The sequence below is a fragment of the Dermacentor andersoni genome, chromosome 5, assembly GCF_023375885.2.
Source record: "Dermacentor andersoni chromosome 5, qqDerAnde1_hic_scaffold, whole genome shotgun sequence".
In the NCBI taxonomy this organism is placed as follows: Eukaryota; Metazoa; Arthropoda; class Arachnida; order Ixodida; family Ixodidae; genus Dermacentor; species Dermacentor andersoni.
The window spans coordinates 53,470,672-53,495,515 of NC_092818.1; the positions used below are offsets into that span (position 1 = coordinate 53,470,672).

The following is a 24,844-nucleotide window of genomic DNA, read 5'->3' on the forward strand; positions in this document are numbered from 1 at the left end:
TAAGACACGTGTCTGCTACAGCAAAAATTGGGGGACAAGTCAGCACATCCGAATGGAATGCGAAGGGTTTCACCCAGTGAGACCCGTAGTTAACGTACACTTTCCAGCACCACTGAACTAAAGTAGATGGAAGCATTAGCCATTGAGCAGTCGAGGTAAACAAGAGAAGTTGAGAGTATTGGAGGAAAAAAATCGGAAAGAGATTTGATAGTGCCGGATCTGTTAAAAGCTTAAGTAATGGTACCAGCTAGATGTACAAGCTTTAAGGAATAGAAAAAAAAAGATTAATGTGACCTAGACAAAATGATACACTGAAAAGCATGTATAGCATACCTGATTAACTTACGCAGTCTAGGTGAATATTTTCCAGCGTCCCGTTTCAAAGAGAATGCCAATAAATAATAATAATAATAATCATCATCAGCATCGTTCATCAACCATGGGAATGATGCGTAGTACATGAATTTGTCTCATCTTCGGGTTTGTTGCTCCCAGCGTTCATGTGGCTTTGTTTACTCTGCTTTGTCTGGCCTTTATTGCTCTAAATCTCGAAGCACTCCCCCCTTTTTCTGTGTGTGTAAACGCAGAAGGCGATTTGACTCTGCGCACATGCATAAGAACTGCGAGGTGTGGCATTTTTAATGGAATATTTTGTCGGATATGATCCGCTTGCACAGTTGCAAAGCCACAATGCCATGCGAAGCCAGTAGGACGAAGACTGCGCAAATACGTTTACTAACCATCATTCCCATGAAGGCTAAAGCGATATATGCTTACAGCTCCCTTAGAAACTAGTGCCAGAGTTCCCCGGTAGTAATTTTTGCAGGAATCTCTAAGATTTTAGGGACCGCGGCATAGCTAGATGATCTCAACTCCAAAATGACAGCCATTTACACCGTCGCACGAGTGGAGAAAGGAGGCGTACATATGCGGGCATTTCATTCCACGACGATCTTGCGTACATGATCATTCTGACACATGCGTGGCTCATGTTATCACGCTTTTATCACTTGCACCCTGTAGAAACTAACAAGGTGTAAAAGTGATAACGCTTACGTCACCTGTTTGCTGATTGCATCCGGACTTTTTGATGAGGTGTTTTTTTTTTTTTTTTTTTTACAGCAGCAATAGCATCCGGCCGACAGCATGATTTCGGTACGGCTATAAGTGCATTCACCTTGGTACCACCAGAACTGCACACTTAAATCTTCGTACAAGAACGCGTTAGGCTGCTTGAATAGTGCAGTAGAATAGTGCAGTGTGCTTGCATGCAAAGATACACGACAGCGGTGAATGACTTACAGGGAAGCTGAGCCTGCGAGTGGTGCGAGGCACGTACATGGGTCCGACCAGGTACTCCTGCGTCTCGCTATCGATAGCGACGCCCTGGATCAGAATGGCGTCGTGGATGTCGGGCGTCAGTATGAACTTGGTCGCTATCTCCAGGTTGGGCATCAGGAACGAGTCCAAGCGGCGCTGGATCTTCTCAAGCGGCCATGTCTGTGCAAGTTGAAGTAAGTGAACTAAATGCGTTGCGCAGTAACCGTGACGCAACTGCTTCAAATCGTTATAAAATAGCATAAAAACACCGGGTCACGGGAGGCACAGTCGAGTTCTGAAGTGTTTTTCAAGTGTGAACCGTGCCGTCCGAATAGTAATATATATCTTGTGACGTCACAGTAAGGGCTGACTTTTATTGAGCCCGAGAGACGCGGCGAAGGACCCTCGACACAGTCCACTCTGATGATGCGCGCACAGGCGTGATGAAGGTTAAGGTCACACACATGATGATGATGATAACACATACACTTTAAGCTTAATCGGGAATTTAAACAATTCCTGGTTTCTTAGATAAACCGGCAGTAGTCGCAATGAAAGAAGGCGACCAGTCATTCTACAAGAAGCTGTGTCCTTCATTTCATGAGTGCTATTCTGCACTGCTAAGTTTGGTCGGCGCGATTCCAGCTACTGGAAATAAGGAAGCAAATGTTCTGGCCTGGGCTGGTAGGGCTTCAGTCCGAGCAATATTGTAAATCCATTATATGCTCCTGAACTTTCTGTCATTATCTATACGGGGGATAGGCATAGACGGCATCCGATGACTGCATAGCTCCTATAGTGGGTTCTGACAAATCACTTCTGCGAAATGTCAGCACCAGGCCCCGACCTTACTAACAATAAAATACTCCGCAATCTAGACGAAAACTCTGTCACAGCCATCACGGCGTACTTCAATCATTGCTTTGACACTGGCACCCTCTCTACTTCGTGGAAAGGTGCCAGGGTAATTTTTATCTCAAAGCCAAACAAACCATTCAACACTTCTAATCTCAGGCCTATATCACTAACCTCTTGTCTAGGTAAAACACTCGAATACGTCATCCTCAACCGACTCAGTAAATACATGGAAGACAACAATCTTTATCCATCAGAAATGGTAGGTTTTCGAAAATCTCTCTCATGCCAAGATATCATGCTTCGAATGAAGCATGACATCATTACACCCAATAGCAGTCTAGATACGCAAGCGATTCTCAGTCTGGACCTACACGGAGCCTTTAATAACGTTTCACATTCCGCCATCCTCCGAGAGCCTAATCTCATTGGCGTTGGCGGAAAGACACATGACTACATATGTACCTTCTTATCCAACCGTACCGCAACAATACACATAGGCACAGAGCAATCCCTTTCGTACGCTTTAGGTAGCTACGGCACGCCCCAAGGCTCAGTGTTGTCCCCTTTTCTTTTTAATCTTTCTATGATGCCGATGGCGCAAGCATTGCGGTCTATTCCCGATCTCAAGTTTTCAATCTATGCCGATGACATCACTCTTTGGACGACTGGCGGCTCCGACGGAGAGATTCAAGACACTCTACAGGCCGCAGCAGACGCCGTCGTGGCTCATGCAGGGGCTATGAATCTCACATGCTCCCCTCAGAAATCCGAGCCATCCCACCGGGGGGCCGGAAAACACATGTCTAGTATACAGGCCATTCTAAACCACATCCCCGTTACTAGAGTGGACAGGCTCCGGATGCTCGGTTTACACATTCAAAGCAACCGGCTCAACACATATACCCTACATACACTCCACACCACAGTCGATCACACCCTGCGCCTTCTAGGGCGCGTGTCCAATAAACATGGCGGACTAAAGGAGGCCGAAATTTTCCGCTTGATCCAGGCCTTCGTTATCAGTAAGATTACATTCGCAACACCATATCTACATTTCCTTAAATCAGAATCAGATAAGATCGACTCTCTTTTACGCAAAATATATAAATTCGCTCTGGGGGTCCCCATATGTACCTCCACTGAAAGGATAATGCTTACTGGAACTTTGAACACACTTACTGAACTCACAGAAGCCCACCTCACATCCCAATATAGCAGACTTTCTAACACCGCAACAGGTCGACACATTCTACAAACTCTCTCTATCACTCCGGCACCCATCATCAAGACTAAATACACCATTCCACATCACATACACGAGAACCTCTGCATCCTCCACTTCCTAAAAACATGCACCCTGTGCACCACAAACAGCGCAGGAGGCAGCGAGCAAAGGTTCTCCAAAAACGATTCCCCACCTCAAAAGGCGCGCTCTATGTTGATGCCGCTGAAAATGGGAATAGAAATCATTGCGCAATATCAGTCATTAACTCTCACGGGCAGGTCGCTGCGGCCGCCTCCATTCCTGGCTCTTCCTCTGAGGAGGTGGAGGAAGCGGCCATAGTCCTGACCCTCACGATCCCAAATTCATCAGTTATCGTTAGAGACTCCAAAGCAGCCATACATAACTTCGGAGCGGGTAGGGTCTCTAAGCCAGCCCTTTCTCTCCTCTTGGCCCATCCTTTCCATCAAACTGTGGCATTAATCTGGACTCCCGCGCATGCGGGCCTTGCCGGAAACGAGGCGGCTCATGCCAGTGCCCGAGGATTTACAGTCCGGGCTCAGGCATCAGATGTGTCGGACCTCGCCACGGAGGAGGCGCCGTTTACAGCGCGGGATCGACTTATTACTTACCACGACATCTGCACACACTACCGATTAGACCGCTTAACCTTTCCGTCACTCATGGGCAAATCCCCGCGTAGGTGGTAAGTTCTGTGGCGACAGCTGCAGACTCGCACCTTTCCGTCCCCTTACCTCCTCCACCGCATTCATCCCGCCATTTACCTTTCTCTCTCTTGTAAATTCTGTGTCTCCCAAAGCAGACTTAAACCACATCATGTGGGGGTGCCCTAAGCACCCCCTTCCCCCTGTCCTCAGGCAATTAATATCTAGTGAGGAGCAACGGGAGGCTGCCTTGCGCAGCTCCAGGCCCAATCTTCAGGAGGCCATCCTGGAGTGGGCTGAGAGGATAAAGGAGGCCTACTTCAAGTAGTTCCTCCTCTCACCCTCTATTCTATTGCCCCCTTCCCTTTAAAGAGGGATACATAAAGTTTTTCATCATCATCATCATCATCTGCGAAATCTCGCAAGGCGGAGGAAATGTCATGGAAGGGGAAAATTGGTCACCCACCTGTATGTATCACGAAGCTACAAAGAAAGCCGATACGCGTTTCTCCTAGAGAATCCGGGAGCAGGACGAAATTTTTTCCTCAACTGAAACGCTTTCTTTCTGAGAAACCCATGTGGGTTTCCTTCGTAGCTCAGTGCTACATTCGGGTGGTCGAGAATTTTCCCTTTCGATGTAGGATTCTCTATCTCAGAAAACATAGTATACTTGTAGGACAGAGTGCTTGCCCGGGTGCCACAGTCACAGCCAGCACCCCCCAAATCCTTTGGTGCGTGGCCTCATTCAAGGGTCCATCGAGCTGCGCTAGAACTACGTATTATGTTATAGGGCATATCTTTTGCCGGACAACACAATTCCACTCCAGATAACACTGTTCTTCAAAGAATACGTCTCAATAATAATGTTGCGGTATCCCACTTGCCTGGTACTTGGGATGCGTTTGAAGAACCAAGAGTCCTATATTTCTCGCAATGTACGCCCAGATGTCGTAAAGAAAACTCGGCGCGTTTGTGAAGATTCCTATAGCTTCCATCACTCGCTCTCTTGGTATCATATAGGCCTGAAATAAAGAAAAAAAGAGCGTGTTGAAAATTATGGGATGTTTCGTGAACATTGTCTTTATGGGGCTCGCGACACTGAAGATTACGAAGGGCGCTACAGGAGTGAGGGAGGTTTACAAGCTGCAATCTAATTATTAGATTCATGAGTGCATCAATGGGAACGTTCTTCTTTCCTTTCTTTTTTTTTCTGTGGGGAGAGAAAGGGGGAGCGCTAATGTGTGCTTGAAATTCTGGTGTGTAATGTATGTCATGTTGCTAGTTATTACCTTATGCACAAAACCCTTCGTATTGTATTTTTTAGGCCAGAGTTAAGTACTTGGAAATAAAAACAACCCTGATTGTTCTGTTTAATGTGTAAGCTGGTACTTTGTGAATGTAATCTAGCCTGGTAGTTGGATATTGATAGCTGACTAATGGTATTGGGCCGAGCAAATTAACCAGCTGGGACGTTGCAGTGAACTGTACCCGCCTTCTAATCATTCCCCATTACTCAGTTCTCATTTACCACTTTCTCGTTTTGCATGTGCTAGAGAAGTTTCTCACGAAGCTAACTTCTGTAAACTTCTATGTAATCGTTTACAAACTTCAAAGCACGGTACATCAAGCAAAGTTACGCAGCTTAGTCTAAGCACGCTGCTCGGACGCAAGTAAAGAAAAACTACTAATAAAAAAAGTTTACTTGGCGAGTAACAAAGGTGACGTTAGACAAGAACGAACTCATTCCAACCTTAGTGTGCGCGTAATTTTCCTCCTTGGTGTCGTAAATCAATATCTTTTTGTATGAACACGGTCATAAACCTCCCAAAATACTGACCCAATCCCACTGAGAGAAAAACAAAACAAAACGCGTCATGCAGCCAGCCACATCGTGATTACCAGTACGCGCTTGATAGCTAGACGAAGTACGCTTTAAGACCAAGCCTTTTGTGTGCAGCCAGCGTAGCCCTGACTTCAGTTCGCTTATGATCGTGATAGGTGCGAAGGAATTCGCGTGACACAAAGGTCTATGTGTTGCATTATGACCGATTTTCTTAAGTTAGCTTCTCCGTCATACAGTGTTGCTGTGCGATGACGAATATTAAAGTGTGTCAAGCTGCCAATGTTTTGCGACATAGTGCATGTTCTTTAATTATACGCGCCGTTTCGGGTCACAGTATGAGCCCCGAGACGTCTAGTAACTGTACTGTCCGCCATTCAAATACGTTGCTGCAGTGCAGGAAACAGGGTAGAATTTTTTTTTTTTGACGTCGCCTGCCCCCCCTCCTTCCCCCTTTTTCCGCGTGGTTCAGCTCCCCATCAACGAAGTACTCAGGTTGGCAGGTATACATCTCTAAGTTTAGCGCGGGCAGAGCGCAATATAAGATATGGCAACAGTCTCTCAATAGCCCCATCGCTTGCTGAGGTATCGATAGTTATGACGCGCTTATACGGATATGGCGTGTGCAACGAATGACCCATGAAGTGGGGAATACTTTTCTAACACCCATAGCATGCCGGCAGGTAGCGAAGATAAATCTTTCTTTCGCTCCATAGTGTCTATATTCTGGTTGTATTTGCTTCAAAGCGCAACCCCATGGTTCAAAACGTGGTGTTATAGCCAATCCACATTTGCCTGCTCTAAAATGCGTGATCCTAAATCCTTCAGTATGGAGTGGCAGGCACAGCTCGTAAGCGGCGGTTATTCTTGCACAGTTAGATGCTAGAAAAGCTTTACGACGTGCTATCTATTTTGCAAAATGGCCTATTTATGATCTGCAATATGAATTTACAAAAAAGGTATGCACATTAGAAAAAAAAATGACCGCCCTTTTACTACTGTGAAGAGGGGTGCAAGCCAAGCTCGAGACGCGCGGTTCTTCGTTGTCGTAACGCTTCGACTTCGCGCTCCCTCACGGTGAGGTGCGCACGTCGACAACGAGCCCTTTTTCCAGCGAGTTCCCGGCGGCGTTCATCCAGCGCCGCCTGTTCTTCGGCAGAACGCACGACGCGTGCCCGCTCCCGTTCCTTGAACGCAGCCTGCTCTTCGGCAGAACGAATCAAGCGCGGCCTCCCCATCTGGCTGCCGGGCCTGAATAGACGGAAGACGGCGGGCGCGAGGCGAGCGAACACGCGATAACATCCTTTCCCTCCTCCGGAGGGAGGGGAGGCCTGTGATTGGCTCGCGCCCTGCGCTGCGTCTACTTCTTCATGCGTATAAAACCCCACTTTAAAGGTGACGTTTGACGAACCGACAGTGGCTGAATGGGTTAGCGTGGTGGTCTCGCCACCGCGAGGTCAGTGGCTCGACTCCGCAGCCCGACAAGCAATTTTTATTTTCTCGCGGCTTGGATTTTTCCGTACGGCGACACCGACGCCGACACGAGTGAGGCAATACAAGCTTCGCCTGAAAAAGTGGCGAGATATTGCTGACCATGCATACGTGTGTGCTCGAGCGGAGAGAGAGGGCCATACACGCCACCCATGTATAGTGCATCATAAATATCTCGCTGAATGTGGATGCCTGCATTATTCCGCCATAGATCAAGCTTTCACCATCACGGCGTTCCCAGGTGCGCCTCCCTAAGGTCCCTGAATAAAACTTAGAGGTAGCGACATACTTGTATTTTGCCGCCGCCGCTGCTGCGAGGAGCCTGAGAGGAGGCAGGAGGTCTGCGACTCTTGATTGAGCGCCATCACGTGGTATTTCCCGCGCCCTTTTCTCTATTTTTCCTTTATTTTCGCATCTCGGCGTACTCACCACCATGACAGTGGGCCGTCGAGTTTTGAAGAACTCAGTTTTTTTTTTGTTTTATGTTAGGGATTACTTTTAAGAGCACTGGAGGTGCAAACGTGTACGAACGGAGCTTTTTTTGCCTTGTTGACGGGTTACGGAGCTCAGGCATGGGTAAACTTATGCGCGGGTGCTACTCCCGGTGCTCGTTTAGATTTGTTTTCCTGATCGCGCTATCGTCAACAGGTGTAAGAAGCTATGGAGTACGTAGGCTGTGTTTTGTCATATATCGTGCTAGAAACGTAACACGTGTTTTTGTTGTAGTACTTTTGTAGTGCGTAGCTTTGTCAGCCCATGCTTTTGCTAGGCTCTGCAAATATATTGTGAGGGGACAAGCTGTTCACTACCAGCGCAAATGATTGACTATTGTGAGTAGGCTTTCTCCGCTTCGCCGCCTCGGCAGGATAAAGTGGTGCACCAGTTTGTTGGCTCATATTGACTTGGAACTGCGTGAAGGGGGAAGTGCTCATTGATGGAAACTATTTCTCTGAGTAACTTTCGTCCCTGCATACGCTTTGTTAAGAAATCAAGTACAGGTTCCACTGTGATGGTTGCGCTTGAAAGCCAACGGCACCAGTTTGTCATAAAAGCGTAGGACCAGTTTCACTACCGTAAAGACATGGCAGCGTCATAACGAACCGACGAGAATAGCTGAGATGCTCCGCGTTGATCGCGCACGTTTCTATATATATGACGCTCGCGTTATTCAGGCGCATAGGTCACGCGCCTTGCGTTCGGTCATCGTGGTACTAAGATGATTAAATTATGAAGCTGCGCAAGCTGCACACACAGCAATCGATTGGGTACACGCACGTGCACACGTACGCACTTCGAGCAGCGCAAACGGATCCGAGTCGTTGAATGGGTAGTTACATAGTGCTACACACCTGTACCTTTGGCGTGTACCAGCGAAGCGTTCATCACCGCCCTTTCACGATCGGCAAAGGTCTTTAGAAAGCCAAATAAAGAATTAGATCAATGCAATGGAAATGACTCGCGAAGCGGATTGATCTGTGCAAGCCGCGACAGTGTTCTTGCCTACGAGTGCAATGCATGGCAGTGGACAACATAACACTCAAACAAAGCTCTGGCATTTATATAAACATCGTGTACATTAAGTATACATTATTAGCGAGACAGAATTCTGATTTTTGTGCTAGCACTCTACATTAAAAGGAATTTGTCCACCAAACTAGGCTCGAGAGCCTTCTTCTAACTGGAAGCTGGCAGCCAAACCGAAGCTAGAAAGCGTGCAGTTACGCGCTGAGAAAGCACAAAAGACATCTGCTTTGGGCAGTTTCATAGCGTCCCATCATCGCTGCTAGCAGAGCACACAATAGTCAAGTCTTAACTGCGGTAAAAATTCATGCGCAAACACCCCACAATAATTTTTGATGTCTCCCCTCGTGTAACTCTATGGGTGGCTTCCGAGCGAACGGCCCAACTGCGAGGGCGAGCTACCCGTGAGAAAGAGCGAGCTGCGAGAAGGCCAGCTGAAGGAGAGGCCGGGCGAGGAGGAATGTCGCTACCTTTAAGTTTTGTCAGAGTCCTTCCATGGCTTTGTCCAGGGACCTTACGCCCCCCACCCTTACACTGTTAGCTCACTGTACAACACCAACCAAGCAAAACGCCTAGTGATGAACCCCCGTGTACGAGAACGTTCCTCCACTCAACACTCCGTCTCGCCTCAACTGGTGAGGAGGAGGATTTATGGGCATCAGCCATGAAAGGGGGCGGAAACAAATAGTCATCTAGCCTGCTTGAGCTAATCAGGTATGCTATACACACCTTTCATACTAGCCATTTTTTTATACATCGCCCTAATATTTTCTTTCTCTTCCTCAAAGCCTCTCTATCTGGTACCGCTACCTATGCCTGCAACGGATCCGGTGGTAGCAATCTCTTCCCTGCTCTATTTGCACCAATACTTAAACGTGCGTTTTCATTTCCTTCCTCCCATTCTTGTAAATCTTCATGGTCTTTCTTTGTCTCCGTTCTTTGTACCCAATTCGACATCTCTGTTTCTTTCACTTTCTCACTACTAATGAAGCAGACGGAGACGCCGCCCCTCGACAGAAGTGCTTACTACGCTTCACCGACACTCCATGAAAATTCTTGAGAAGCGCAGTGTCCTTTTTAGCTGAAGGGAAGCGCTGCACTCGACTCGGTGGCGTGCAGGCCCAGCTTCGAGTCGTGGCTCGCTTACAATGCGAGAACTGGGTTCCACTATGAGAGCACAAGTTGCGTTCGGCGTGTCCAGCTGCCAAGAATGTTTGGGACCGATTTGCAGCGGCACTCACGTGCCGCTTTCCGCCTCTCCAACCTTCAAAGCGAGTCGCGTGTAAGATAACCACCCCGTACACACCACGCACAAAACCAACTATTGAAGAGGAAAAGAGCGCGTGCTTACGTTGACCTGGGTCTCGGCAATGACTCGCGTGATCGAGGGCTCTTCGGTGACGAGGCCGAGGTCGCCGATGCACGCGGGCGCGGGCACGTAGTCGACGAAGTAGCCCTCGTTGAAGAAGAACAGCGTCGACGCCGAGTTGGGCAGCGCCCCGTCGCCAACCTCCTCGTACTCGCCCTCTATCTGCAGAGATAACCGATCCATAGGCCTCTATCGTGACGATCGCGATGATATCCACAGAGCGCGACGGGTTTAATTGGGGAACTAGCGGGCAGGCAGGGAGCCTGTCCTCGTGGTTTTCTTAAAACTCAGCAACAGCTGTATATTTACGAAGTGTGTTCCGTCTAATACAGTGTGAAATTCTCAAGGGCGGTCGATACACGTAAAAAAATGTATGTCTGATGCAAACAGGAAGTAAGTAATGCACGTTGCATGGTGTTGCAAGCAAGCGCTTAAACCCCTTTTCAATAGTATACGGCAGAAAAGATGATGCGTTCCAGCAGCATAACGTACATAGTTGGGATGCGTCCATGTGCCCTTGTGGGGGAAAAAAGCGTCTGTAAAGAAACCAACTGATTGTTCATATCGTACGCCCTCGGAAGTACTACGAAACTGCGCCGTGTGCAAGCAACCATTATGTGACATGGTTTCTAGGCGTATCAGCACACCTTCACTTTTGTTTCACTGCGCTCAAGGCGCAAGAAACGTCTCCAATGTTTCGCAGTTTACCGATCGATAGCTCATTTTCTTTTTGTCGTAAGAAAATATTCTCGACGCTGCATCGCCCTTTGTCAATATAAAATTGGTGCCACCAGTTAACAGCTCACGATTCATGCATACCTTCAATATGCCTGAATAGGTCAGTATGATGTCATTCTCTTCCTTCCTCTCCACGATGACTTCGGTTGGAGCAAAGGACACCGGTTTGATCTTGATCTAAAGGGCAAAGGTTGTGAACAGGAAAGTTGAGCGTAATTGCGAAAGCACTGAGAACGGACAGATCTCGGTCTCTTGATGTAGAGTCTATTAAAAACAAACGCCACGGCCTAGCCGCGCTTACTCACGGCTAGAAATTGCCGAATGCTGTCCGAGTTGATCCACGGAATGACCCGGAGCATGGCGATCGGTTTGTAGCTGGTGGGCAAGCTACATGCCTCGGACAGGATGTACATGCGCCGGTCCTTGACAGCCTGCGTGAAAGATGGAGGAGGTGGAAAACGCTTGAGCACTGGGTTATCGTCTCGTCCACATTATCGAACAGCAACGACGCGTTAAAGAAATTGTTCTAATTATTAGAACCCTTCTTATGCGTACCAGGAAAATTCACGCCTCCTATGCAGTAACGCAATTGGGTTCACATTACAACTTGGATTTAATTTTATAGTTATTCATTACAATTACGAAGAATGCAGAGAACCTTGTTTGAACCCATAGTCAACAGGACTGCCGGCACAAATTTGTTGGAGGCACAGGGGAAATCGAGGAGAGTTTTGAGCAGGAATATAGTAATTTGATTAAATTATTTGTGCGTCCTTAACATCTCCAGCGCTAAGTGCATGTGTATGTGCACTGAGTGTACTAGGAAGTGTGGTACTAAGCGTATTGAGCTGCCAAGGGAGCCTCTTGCAGGAGTATTTTCGTTCTTCCCAGAAGGTGCAAGGTTTTATAAACCCGCGCTCACGAGTCACGTTGGTCCAAAGTTACTTGACACGGGGAGCTAGGCTCAGCCACACGATCCCGTTGGTCGCCTTACCAAGCGCAGCCACTTGTAGTCTTCGGAATCGACAACGCCGTCGCGCTGCATCTCGTTGATCTGCTTGGTCAGGTCGTTCAGGATGGTGGCGCTGGCCTGGCGGCTCCGGAACGAAACCATTATTCCCGGGAAGCGAGACTGCAGGAGGAGTTTAAACCGCATCTCGTGTGAACACGCGTGTCGCTGATAAGACTCCAAGGCTAGCACTCCAAGGGTCAGACGCAGTAACAGCCACCGCCGTAGCATCAACTGGTGGAGCAACGCACGCGTATAATGGGAAGTTTGCGAGTTCAGCTCCCACTTGGGCATGCCTTTTCGTTTACTTTCACTTCTTTTTAGCTTAACATTTCTACACTGCAATAAAAGAAAACAAATTAAAATAAAACGAGTGACTCTATGATTGTGATCGACTTACAAAATCGAGACCCTCGGATCCTGTTCTCCTTAAAAAAAAAGTATGGGGTGTTACGTGCCAAAACTACTTTCTGATTATGAGGCACGCTTTTAACGTTTAAAGTTCTTTAACGTGCACCTAAATCTAAGTACACGGGTGTTTTCGCATTCCGCCCCCATCGGAATGCGGCCGCCGTGGCCAGGATTCGATCCCGCAACCACGGCGGGTGCCTCTTCTTCACTGATGAGAACTTTCATGCAACTCATTCAAATGTTGGTTAACAAGGGCAGGCTCAGCCTGGTAGCGACGTATGGTGTTCTTTATACCACAATGGAGCATCAGCTCTGTGAGCCTTAGCGTCCCCCAGTGGTGCGAACAACCCCGGCAGCCACGCACACAGGATGTTGCGTTCGAATCGCTGATCGCTGTACATCGCGAAAATGTCCTCGGGGTGCAATTAGGTTGCTCCAGTGCGCTCCTTAATTGCGTCACGAACACACGAGTGTCGCCCTTGTGCGGCCCCTGCTCCAAGTTGCGAGCGAGTAACACAGCCCACCTGCACCTCCGCGAGCTTCTGGAGGACGAGCAGCCGGTTGAGAGTGGCGCGGCCGCGGATCTCCATGGCAATGTCGGCCGACTCGACGAACTTCCAGACGTTCCTCTGGACCTCCTCTTCGCCGATGACGATGGCGTGGCCCGCTTCGTACGCCGAGTAGATGACAGTGTCCAGCGCCCTGTGGATCAGCTCCGCACACTGGACCAGAAGCAGCTGCGACGCATTTGCAAGCACACTGTGCTTTGATGGGACACTAAAACGAAAAATTACTTAAGCTGCGTTAGTATAAGTTACCCTTCTACAATACAAAAGAAAAAATAATAAGCCGTCCTTGCAGCGAGACGCTGCTAGGTAAGCCAGAAAAGATGAAACAAAAGAAAAGAAAGACGGGTGGCCTTGAAATTTCCGAAACAGCTCGTCAGCACGTCATAAATTTTGTCGGCGTCTGCACGGACCTGTAACTGTAATCCCATAATCTCTCTCTCTCTCTCTGTCTCTCTCTCTCTCTGTGTGTGTGTGTGTGCGTGTGCGTGTGTGTGTGTGTACGCACGGGCTTCAACGGGTGCGTATGCCAAAATTCTCAGAGTGGCTTCGTAGGTGGGTATTAAGTTTGGGTGCATGGTTAAGCAACCAATGTGCGGTAATAATACGGTTTATCGTCGAAACTCTAGCTGTTCTTGCGCTGGTAAGAGCGGCATACTCAAAAAGGGTGCTCAGTGCAGATCCTTCAATGTTCAGTGCACTGAACATTGAAATTATTTTATTTTGGCAGCCTATGCAGAAACAGTCTGCCAATATATTGTAGGAAAATTTTATGTTTATCTTTTCTTTATTTTTGCCACGCCAATCATCCACGATGCTTTCAGCGTGAACAGTTCATGCGATGGTGTAGCTTCTGCGCTGTTCCTTGAAGGAGAACTACCAATCACAATTCGGGCAATATTTACATTTCGTTGCTGTAGGGCATTTCTTTTATATCAATTAGTAGAACTGGTAATGCGCAAACGGAAACGCTCCGCACATGTTCTTGTCTCTGTGTGGCGTGCACTTGCAGATATGAACCTCTATGTAGAGAGCTTAAAGGTATTGAAATCAATGTAACGAATCGTTTTATTTGTCATAACTTTTTGTTGCTTATAAAACGCCGTGTATTTCTAGCTTCAAGGTATAGAAGCGTGTCTGACCGCTATTTCAACTGCGTGCTTCAGTGGTGAAGTACGAGGGTGAATCAGAAAGTCTATGGCCCTATTTCTTTATTAGCCAAAATATGGCATATACAGGCACTTACAAACATACGTACTATTCTACGCACCTTACTCCATTTTTCCACAAAGTCATCGCACCGGTTCAAACATTTGACCCATCGCAGCACTAAGTTTTTGATGCCCCTGTGGTAGGATTCGTCTGGCTGACTGCGGAACCACCGTCGGTATTCTCGGCCTTTTGCGAACTCACAACGCCACCCTCACACTTTCAAAGCGAGACACCTTTCCTCATACGTGGGCTGCATTTCCCTGTGAATTTCGATCGTCCCTTGCTCCACAGAAAACGAATCACACTTCGTTGCTTGTACGCGGTGGACGCGGCAAGCACAAGTGCCATCTTCAACAACGGATAGCAGAGCCGTGCCGCGGAGCTACCCACAGATAAGGCCGGGCCGGTCCAAGAAAGGTCCACCGCTGGGAATCGATACGCTAACTTCGCATTTACAGCCGTAATTTGGCTAAAAGAAATAGCGGCAAGTAATTTCTGATTCGCCCTCGTAGTTCAAAATTACAACCCCACCACACTCGGCAACCTGTCCGAATGTGGCAATGTGTTGTTGTGGCGCGTGTCTCTGAGGCCATGTTCCGTCCGTGCACACGTACCTCGACGTATTTGATGGCGTGCGTGAAGCGGGCGGAGATGACCACGATGAAGAGGATGCAGAGCATCTGCTCGTGCCTCACGCCCAGACCGACCACATGCACGAGCACATGCACAAAGAGCACCGCCATGCACGACGCCATTAGAATCAGGTCCAGCTTGTTGTAGTTATCCAAGTTGACGACCTTCTGGCCGTACGCCGACAGCTGCGAAACGCCACGGGCAGATTATTTGGGTAAATATAACGACGTTCGCCTAAGCACATGTTATCGCTGCCGTGATGAGACTTTTGCCAGGTCACTTGCAGCAAGAAGAAAATTGGAGGAGGCTTAAAGGCCCCCTGAGATGGTTCGGACAAACTTTGTAGACGCGTAGGGTGCAGCTAAAGTTAATCATTCGCACCAGAATTTGTGTGAAACGTTTCATATTAAGAGAGCTACGGACGATTACAAGTTACCCTCCTCCATAGTCATGCATTTTCTTCTCAACTCGTTCGCCGAGTGATCGGGGCTTAGCTCCGCATTCACTGGCTCTGCGTCATGATGGCACGTCGTGTCGTCGACTTCCGGTTCTCTAGGAGCGAGCGCTCGAAGCCTCTCCAAACTCTACGCTAGCTGCTTGGAAGTCGACCCCAAACGAGAGCTATCGAAGCAGCATGCGTTGCGAGCATTCTGTCGTAGTGCCGAACGTGTATTCCGGTAATCACACACTAGCAGAACGTTTCGACGGAACGGTGAATACATAAACTCAAGCTGATGAAGGAACCTTATCGTAGGCGTACGTGAGCTGCCTGATCGGTCTCCACGGCCCAGCCACCCGTTGGCGCAGAGCTTAACCATCCAAACAAAGAACTAATATTGCTCTAACCAGATGCAAAGCGTTTTAACCAGCCAAACAAAGAGCTAATATAGCTCTAACCAATTGTAAAACATCTTAAACATTTAAAAAACAACGTCTTAAGGGTTACACTCCTGCGTTAAATTTACGCCAGCAGCAAAGAAGAATACATTTCGTTACTGCTACTGTGTGTGGTTGAGCTCTGTGCCACCATGTGCCTGCACCGTGCAGAGCATTCACGTTTGCGCTAGGCCCTGTCCCCTTACACTTGCGTTTGCCTTACTACCGGACTCGCGAAACGCTATTGCATTAGTAATCTTCCGGTGTAAAGTGATGGCCAGAAACGCGCAAATCCTGGCGCCGATCGGACAGCGGCAGTCCGGCGCACTGCAGCCAGTCCGCTCGTCTGCTGCCTTGCAGAGGGACACGATGTCGCACCTTGACATATTGCCACTCGCTACGTTTGCAGTCCACAACGCAACAAAGTCGAATCATAGTGCTCGCGAAAAGACTGAGACCGACTCTGACCGCGGACCTCTCGTCAAAGTGGAACACGTTGTAACACAAGCAGACGACACTCGCTGTGTGCCGGATGTGCTTAAGTGTAGTGAGAAATTTTCTTGTGAATTCTCTTTCTGTTACTTTCTCTTTATGGAAACAAATTAACTAACATTCCAACTATTACGAACATCATTTGTTCACCATAAAGGTGGAAAAATTATGGATGACGCGCCCTGGGCAGCCAATCGGATGGCTCTCCCACATGACGTCAAATGGGTGATTTACGTCATATGGGTAGGGGCGGCTTAAAATTCCGCTGAGCAGTGCACCGCGATCGACAGCGATGTACATTTTTAAAACCTTACAATAAATTACACGCTTTACGCGGAGCGCTTAGATGCGTCAATTTTTGATCAGAAGCACCTGCTCTAACGACTCCGTACGTTTGTAGAAAATCGTCAAAGTCGTTTCAGGGTCCCTTTAAGCTTCGCCTTTAAGAGTGGAACGTGATAGCATTCAAGGATCTCCGACTGCTTTTCACGCTTATGTAACGGTGATGTTCTGCTGGAAACGTTGGCAGCGAACGATATGCACGAAGGCGACTTTTCTGGGTTTTTTATTGTTCTCCTCCCCCCCCCCCCCCCCCACCCGGCAGGCGCCACCGCTGCCGCGGTTGCGCGGACGCGAGTGCCATCTGGAAGGCGTTGCAAGGAACCGACCGGGGCGCACCGCTCCTACAAAGACAGACCGCAACCGGCAGCTAGAAAAGGGGTTCGTGTTTAGTTTCCGCGGAGCAGAATTAGGTTTTCTCGTATATTCAAACTACACTACGACGCTATCATTTCTATATGTCGTGTGTAAGTCGTACTTTAGTAATTTGCTGACGCATTTTACTTAGAGATATTCAATTATTTCAGTAACGCCTATGCGCCACGCAAGAGGCCTGTGTGGTTCCGGGTGATTTTTCTCATAGTGACAACGCCGCCGACGCCGACACCGGATATTCTGCAACACCGGGCCCTTGAAGCGTTAAGAAAAACCAACTCTGACAATATAGGCAAGGAAGGATACAGGCAACGTCAGTCTTTTCAGGCTTTGTGTTCAGCCACGCTGAATTTATACACGTGTTACAAATCAACGAAAAACGGGAATGCTAAGTGTAGTCAGGTGTGTTATCTAGTCATTGTCAAATATGCGTCCTTTTTTATGGTAGTTTTTTTTAGTCAACTTATCTTTTGTTCAAACCAATCTTACCAGGGGTCGAACTTATAAAACATTGTGTTACTAAACTTTATTCGTCTGCCAGCCACCTGCGCTAATAATATAAAAACCACTTGGCGTGCCACGAAGGCTGCAATGCAGGCTTGTTTCCATGCTGTCTCGGAATACTGATGCAGCGCCAACGAGACGAGACTCGAGAATGGCACATGAATGTGAAGACTCGGTGTTTCTTACAATTACAGTTCGCGTAGTGCGAGCAACAGTACTCAATATTACAGGGATGAAACAAATGCCTCATTATCGAATCGACTCATAAAGCGCGCTCTTTAAGGAAAGCAGTTTCGCAGGAGCAAATGAACACCCGCCAGCGCCTGAGACGAAATACAGAACTCATCAAGGCTTGCTACTGGGCTAGTTGTTTCGTGATACGTAGTACGTAGCGCCCGCGTCTGCTACGACACCAGGTGGCGCCCACATATAAAACAACGTAAGGTCCCTAGATGAACGAAGTTTACAAGGTAGCGACACGTCGTTCTTTGCGCCGTCTTCCTCACTCTCGCGCTTACTCTATTTTCTACGTCACTCGAGTCTGTGATTGGTGCACTGCCTGCACTTCATGTGCTAAATGGCTAGAGGTGACATTTAACATATTGCAAACTAGTGCGCATGCGCTAGTAATAATCCGCATGAGAAGCTCCTCCCAGCTCTGTCGAAGCTACTGGCGCCTCGGACAACGAGAAAGGCGAACACATCATCAAAGTGTTTTCGTCCACGTTTTGTCGCCTGCGGCCGACGCCATGTAGCGTCTGCATCGTCCGTCGCTGCGTGACAATACGCAAATGGGGCGTGATAGCTGATATACGAATTATATTCACCTTGTGCAAGCACAGCTACAATAGAACTGGTAGAACTTTCCAAGTTAATCAACAAGCGCAAGACAGCTGACATAAGGAAGTATAATATGGATAGAATTGAACGTGCTCTCAGGAACGGAGGATGCCTAAAACAGTGAAGAAGAAACTATGAATAGGCAAGAATCAGATGTATGCGTTAAGAGACAAAGCCGGCAATATCATTAATAATATGGATGAGATAGTTGAAGTGGCTGAGGAGTTCTATAGAGATATATACAGTACCAGTGGTACCCATGAAGGTAAAGGAAGAGAGAATAGCCTAGAGGAATTTGAAATCCCACAAGGAACGCCGGAAGAAGTAAAGAAAGCCTTGGGAGCTATGCAAAGGGGCAAAGAGGGAAGGCAGCTGGAGAGGATCAGGTAACAGTAGATTTGTTGAAGGATGGTGGGCAGATTGTTCTAGAAAAACTGGCCACCCTGTATATGCAATGCCTCATGACCTCGAGCGTACCGGAATCTTGGAATAACGCTAACATAATCCTAATCTATAGGAAAGGGGATGCCAGAGACTTGAAAAATTATGGACCGATCAGCTTACTGTCCGTTGCCTACAAAGTATTTACTAAGGTAATCGCAAATAGAATCAGCAACACCTTAGACTTCTGTCAACCAAAGGACCAGGCAGGATTCCGTAAAGGCTACTAAACAATAGACCATATTCATACTATCAATCAGGTGATAGAGAAATGTGCGGAATATAACCAAACCTTATATATAGCTATATATAGCATTGCTATACAATGCTATATATAGCATTGATTACGAGAAAGCGTTTGATTCAGTCGAAATCTCAGCAGCCATGGAGGCATTACGGAATCAGGGTGTAGACGAGCCGTACGTAAAAATACTGAAAGATATCTATAGCGCCTCCACAGCCACCGTAGTCCTCCATAAGGAAAGCAACAAAATCCCAATAAAGAAAGGCGTCAGGCAGGGAGATACGATCTCTCCGATGCTATTCACAGCGTGTTTACAGGAGGTATTCAGAGACCTGGATTGGGAAGAATTGGGGATAAGAGTTAATGGAGAATACCTTAGTAACTTGCGGTTCGCTGATATTGCCTTGATTAGTAGTAACTTGGGGGACCAACTGCAATGCATGCTCACTGAGCTGGAGAGGCAAAGCCGAAGGGTGGGTCTAAAAATTAATCTGCAGAAAACTAAAGTAATGTTTAACAGTCTCGGAAGAGAACAGCAGTTTACGATAGGCAGCGAGGCACTGGAAGTGGTAAGAGAATACATCTACTTAGGGCAGGTAGCGACCGTGGATCCGGATCATGAGACTGAAATAACCAGAAGAATAAGAATGGGCTGGGGTGCGTTTGGCAATCATTCTCAGATCATGAACAGCAGGTTGCCATTATCCCTCAAGAGAAAAGTGTATAACAGCTGTGTCTTACCAGTACTCACGTACGGGGCAGAAACCTGGAGGCTTAGGAAAAGGGTTCTACTTAAATTGAGGACGACGCACCGAGCTATGGAAAGAAGAATGATGGGTGTAACGTTAAGGGATAAGAAAAGAGCAGATTCGGTGAGGGAACAAACGCGAGTTAATGACATCTTAGTTGAAATCAAGAAAAGAAAATGGGCATGGGCAGGACATGTAATGAGGAGGGAAATTAAGCGATCATTAATGGTTACGGACTGGATTCCAAGGGAAGGGAAGCGTAGCAGGGGGCGGCAGAAAGTTAGGTGGGCGGATGAGATTAAAAAGTTTGCAAGGACAACATGGCCACAATTAGTGCATGACTGGGGTAGTTGGAGATGTATGGGATAGGCCTTTGTCCTGCAGTGGGCGTAAGCAGGATTGTAATGATGATGATGATGATGATGATGTGCAAGCAACTGCGTCTCCATGCCGAGCAGCCTTTCGGCTCTGCTAAACGCTGCTTATGAGACAGAGTACACTTCTGTGAATACTTTTTTTTTTCCTGCGAAACTTGTATACGGTAGCCTGCGCCGGCGATGTAACGCTAAAAAAAAAAGCTGCTCTCAGAACTGCACGCGTCCACGGATTGCTATGCAAAAAAAGACAAGCAATGGACCCGTTGTACGGAGAATCCTGCTGCGCCGCCGCGCTACTGACGTCATTCTTTTCGCCAATAGGGGTCGTGCGTCTAGGTAACGTGAGAGAAACGAGTGTTTCTCGCCTCAGAACACTATCGGAGCTGCGATGGGTCGGCCGCGCATTGCGAGTTCGATCGAAGAACTGGCGGCGTTTGATGTACTACGCCACCTGGAACTCGCTTGAGAAAGGGCTCGTCGTGGGTTTCGAGCTTCGCTTGCATCCCTCTTCACAGTAGTGTAAGGGCGCTCAAATTTCTTTTTTAGAGTGAAACGCGGCCCGCGTTGGAGCCCCGAAGCTGCTAGGTTGTCGGTGCGAACACGAAGCCGGATGCCGGCGTCGATGATGCATCACAACAATAAATGTTTCGGCGCTGTAACCATAGGCCGCGTTTACTTGAATGCTCGCGCTTCGTTTATTTACAGTACACTTTTTGTCATCAGTTCAATCATGTTTGCTTAGCCAATAAAAGTGATAAACGTCCTTCTTAATATGCTCACCCACGCCGTGTCGTCTGCTCGGCGTTTAGTTGGCATTTGCTCCTTGCCAGCATCGCGTGCCGTACACGGGCGGAGTAGAAAATAATAATGCAATGAACCATTAGGCTTTAAAAGCGTTCCGCATCGTCAGTGCATCCCCAGCGCCAAGGCTGTGGTGTCATCTGCTAGGTTAAATTCAAACCTCGTTTATACCTCGGCATCATCTGTGTAGGCCTAACGGCGTCAAAACAAAGAGCTGATCTCAATAACAACAAATCATACCTAATTTTCTTCCCTCAGCATGATGCGAGGCTAAGCGATGGTTGATTTCCTATTTCTTGCTGTCGGAGTGGCAAGAAAGTAACAAGCATGAATTACGACGGCAATATTCAAAGGATGGCGCTACTTTCGTTTTTTTTTTTATTGAATGGCTTTAGTTCGGGGAGGAGGAAACGAGCAGAAAAGGTGGAGGTACGCTACCTTGAAAACTTTTATTTAGTGACCTTAGAACAACGAACGATAAATAGAGGTTAGCGGGGCGTAGGCTGCAGTGATCAATTCTTCAGCTTGTGTGTCGGTTGTTCGTTCTTTCGCGCTCCTCAGTATCACGTCCGCGTCACGACTGCCTAGGGCGAAAGAAAGACCGGCACGCCCCGCTGCCATATTTATTTCCTTCGTTGTTCTAGACGTGGGCGCCACCTATGATCGTAGCAGTTGCGGGCGCTACAAGTAAAATCAGAGGAGCTTTTTTGAGCTCTTGATCTTACTATACACATAATTTGTGTGCGAATTGATTCCTAACCTGAGCGGCGGTAGTATTAACCATACATCCAATACTTGCTCTATAGCGGTTATTGCCGCGACAATGTTTGTATTTACACTCGCTGGCTAATTTTCGCGCCTGCTCATAAAAGTTCCGCTTGTGACAGATACGTCAGTGCTTACGAGGTGCTGTGCTTGAAAAAAACTGGATGGCTAAACGCCCACATCCACGTGTTCTTGTTTCGACAGCATACTTATTTGATTGAACAGTTGCTCTTTCCTTCCGCAGGAAAGGTCGCAAGCTATATTTGCTTTTGAAGCTTGTTAACGGTATAACGTTTTGCGAGCGAAACGGCAGGGGTACTGACCATGGTGGCGACCTCGACGAAGAACGCCGTCTGGTACAGAAACTCCACAAGCATGACGATCGTGAAGTACCGCTCGTTGCTGTAGATGGCGGCGCGCAGCAGACCCACCAGGAGCAGCACGAAGGCCAGCGTGGTGTTGGTGATGATCACCTCGTAGCACTCGTGCTCGAACAGGTCCATGAGGCGCTCGTTGAGCGGCTTGGCCACCTTCTCGGACAGCGACACCGACTCGTCGTCCAGCTCGGTCTCCTCGTGCAGCGGTTCGCCCAGCCGGTCCTTCTGAGAGCACGCCGCAGGGCCGCGCCACCCGCATTCAGCGACCGTTTGTGAACGCTATCACTTGTAACGTGTCTACGCGCGCGCAGTATTTCAATGTTGTTAGGATAAAAACGCTGGTACGAGTACGAGATGTATACGAGTACATGCGCGAGCGTCGTCAAATAGCATATTTTCAAACATTCTTTCCGGTGTAGTGGGTAGGTCCTCTCGCCCGGGATGTATAAAAGCAATTTTCCGAGGTGAACACGGGACGAAAGATAAAAAGTACGAGGCCGCAAGAACGGCGCAAAAAGACGACTTCGCTCGTGACGGTTTTTAGGATGTTGGTACGGAAAAAAGAAGTTAGGCATAGCGGCCCTAAACGGCAACCAATCCGCTTCCTGACAGCGTGTGCTTTAGATCTCCTTAAACTGGCCACTCAGAAGGAGCCGCAACCGGGGAACAAAACATTATTTTAATTCATTGAGATGCCTACCCAATGCTGCTGTTTGTACTTTCACGGCAAATAAAAAGAAACTGAAAGCATTGGCAATAGTTAGTGGTGGGTACTGCTATGCACTTGACCATTCCTAAAATCAATCGCGAAATGACAATGTGGAGATGTGCCTTAGAGAACGATGTGAACGTTGTAAAATAAACGTAAATGTAATTGAATGCTCCAGCCGCCTGCGCACTGTCCCAGCTGTTAGTCCAGCCACGTCTCCATAGCATTAACAAAGACAGTCATCATGTCATATGTGGGTAAATTTCAGGCACAAAAAATAATTCAGACAGAATTCATCTCACGGTGAACATCGACGTTAGTACGATTAGCCTTGAAACAATCTAGCGGCACATCGCACTGTCACCGCAGAGACGCGTCTTGTGTGAGGTGCGTATGCAGCCGGCTTCCTCTCTCGCATTTTTCTCGACACTTTGCGCCATCTAGCGTTGCCGCCACGAAGTGTGCGCGAGGCGCGCATCCATGTATATTCACACAAGATTATCTGAATTTATATCACGCATGTTCGATCCCACCCAGCACCGGAGAAACATTAAATGTTTTTTTTTTGTTAACTTAAGGGCGGCACATATCCATGGCATGTTAAAAAAGAATGAACGATCAAGTAAGATTCTTATCATTCCACGTCAGTAGCGTTACGAGTCAGGGAACGGGGGAATATATACAGTCTCCTAATAGCCATTCTCAACGTGCATCTACTACGGCATGTATGCTCCACAACGGCTGCATGACTGCGAACGAACGAACGTGATCAGCTCATTTCCTATGGCTATTCTGGACTTACCAGCTACGCCGAAAGTTCGCTGCGATAAAGCCCAGCACATGGCTTTTCATCCTATCGTTCTCCTGTTATATATGTTGAGGCATTGAGAAAAAGAGCACTAAGATATATAGGCGATAAATCAATCCCCACTACAGGCTTTGTGACGTACTGATTTTTTTTACTCAAATGTACGTAGATTTATTGCAGTCACTTACCACCCAAAGAATCCATTGTGGAACATCGACAAGTGAGCTGATGATGTCGATGTCCAGGTATCTGGCGAAGACAAAGTTTTACCATTATTACTCAAATCTAACGGATCTTAAATTGCTTTCCAGGTGTACCCCGCTAATATTAAACATGTTATCTTGTGTTGGAGAAAACATGTGCGCACTTGACAGCCACGCCGAATAAAAGATGACTGGCGTGGTTAAGGACTCACATTTTCTTGTCGTATGGATACTGAAGCGCTGCAAGCAGGGCCATCAATGTCTGCTTTTGGACCACTCCTTGCCTGTGCTGCCGACAGTAGCTCACCTGTGGGAAGATGCGCAATGTTGTAGCCATGTACCTTTTCCCAAGGAATACGCAAGTATAATGTGTGTTCCATTGTCCTGATGGCACTGCGTCTCCCTCGTAAAATTACAAGGCCCAGAGAGCTTAGGATGTCGAAATTCTTCGGGCAGTTCAAATGTAAAAGGAAAGGGACATCTGGAAAACGTCTAGGGCACGTCTATTCTCAATGCACACAAACAGTTCAACCCAGACAAGGTGGAAAAGATACCACTTACATACACACATATGCTACCACACTACAGATTATCCCGTAGAACATTCTCTGCGCCACACGTGAAACTAGACCGCGCAGATGCAGCCGCTTGGCGCCAGCTCCAAACTAATACGTCCCCCAGCCTTGCTTTCCGCCACACTTTCTACCCTCTCCAGTACCCCCAGAAATGTCCGTTCTGTGGAGGACAACCCAACCTCTACCATTCTACGTGGGAATACTCCAAACCACCCAGCCTTCCTAGAGTACCCAACGCCTCCCCATCCCAGTGGGAAGCCACTCTTTCCAGCACGGCCTTAGAATACCAGCGATACCCGATTGACCGGGCCAGCAGCCAATGGGGCCCTGGACTGAGGACTCCATCCTCTGGGACTTCATTGTAGAACAAGTAGTTGTGTACTACTACTAATAGTAGTACACAAACGGTCGCACGATGCTGGTCCGCAGATACTTGTTTTACCTAAGGACTTCATAGACCTAGGAATCGAAAAGAACCAGGCGAACTAACGGCGTTCGCTCTCTTTCAGGCCAG

At 47.8% G+C, this 24,844-nt stretch overlaps 1 protein-coding gene across 1 annotated transcript in view; it reads right to left on the reverse strand.

The window, feature by feature from the left end:
• Positions 1–24,844, reverse strand: part of LOC129384652 (sperm-specific sodium:proton exchanger-like) — a 29,036-nt gene that overhangs the window by 2,490 nt on the left and 1,702 nt on the right. Inside the window, exons 2-12 of the mRNA XM_055070244.1 lie at positions 23,968–24,062; positions 23,741–23,801; positions 21,982–22,260; positions 14,837–15,040; positions 12,969–13,181; positions 12,019–12,156; positions 11,330–11,455; positions 11,106–11,201; positions 10,269–10,448; positions 4,950–5,087; positions 1,303–1,500 (exon numbers count right to left, since the gene is read on the reverse strand). Of these exons, the coding sequence (XP_054926219.1) occupies positions 1,303–1,500; positions 4,950–5,087; positions 10,269–10,448; positions 11,106–11,201; positions 11,330–11,455; positions 12,019–12,156; positions 12,969–13,181; positions 14,837–15,040; positions 21,982–22,260; positions 23,741–23,801; positions 23,968–24,011 (1,677 nt within the window). The 5' untranslated portion in view covers positions 24,012–24,062. The remainder of the gene's footprint in view (positions 1–1,302; positions 1,501–4,949; positions 5,088–10,268; positions 10,449–11,105; positions 11,202–11,329; positions 11,456–12,018; positions 12,157–12,968; positions 13,182–14,836; positions 15,041–21,981; positions 22,261–23,740; positions 23,802–23,967; positions 24,063–24,844) is intronic.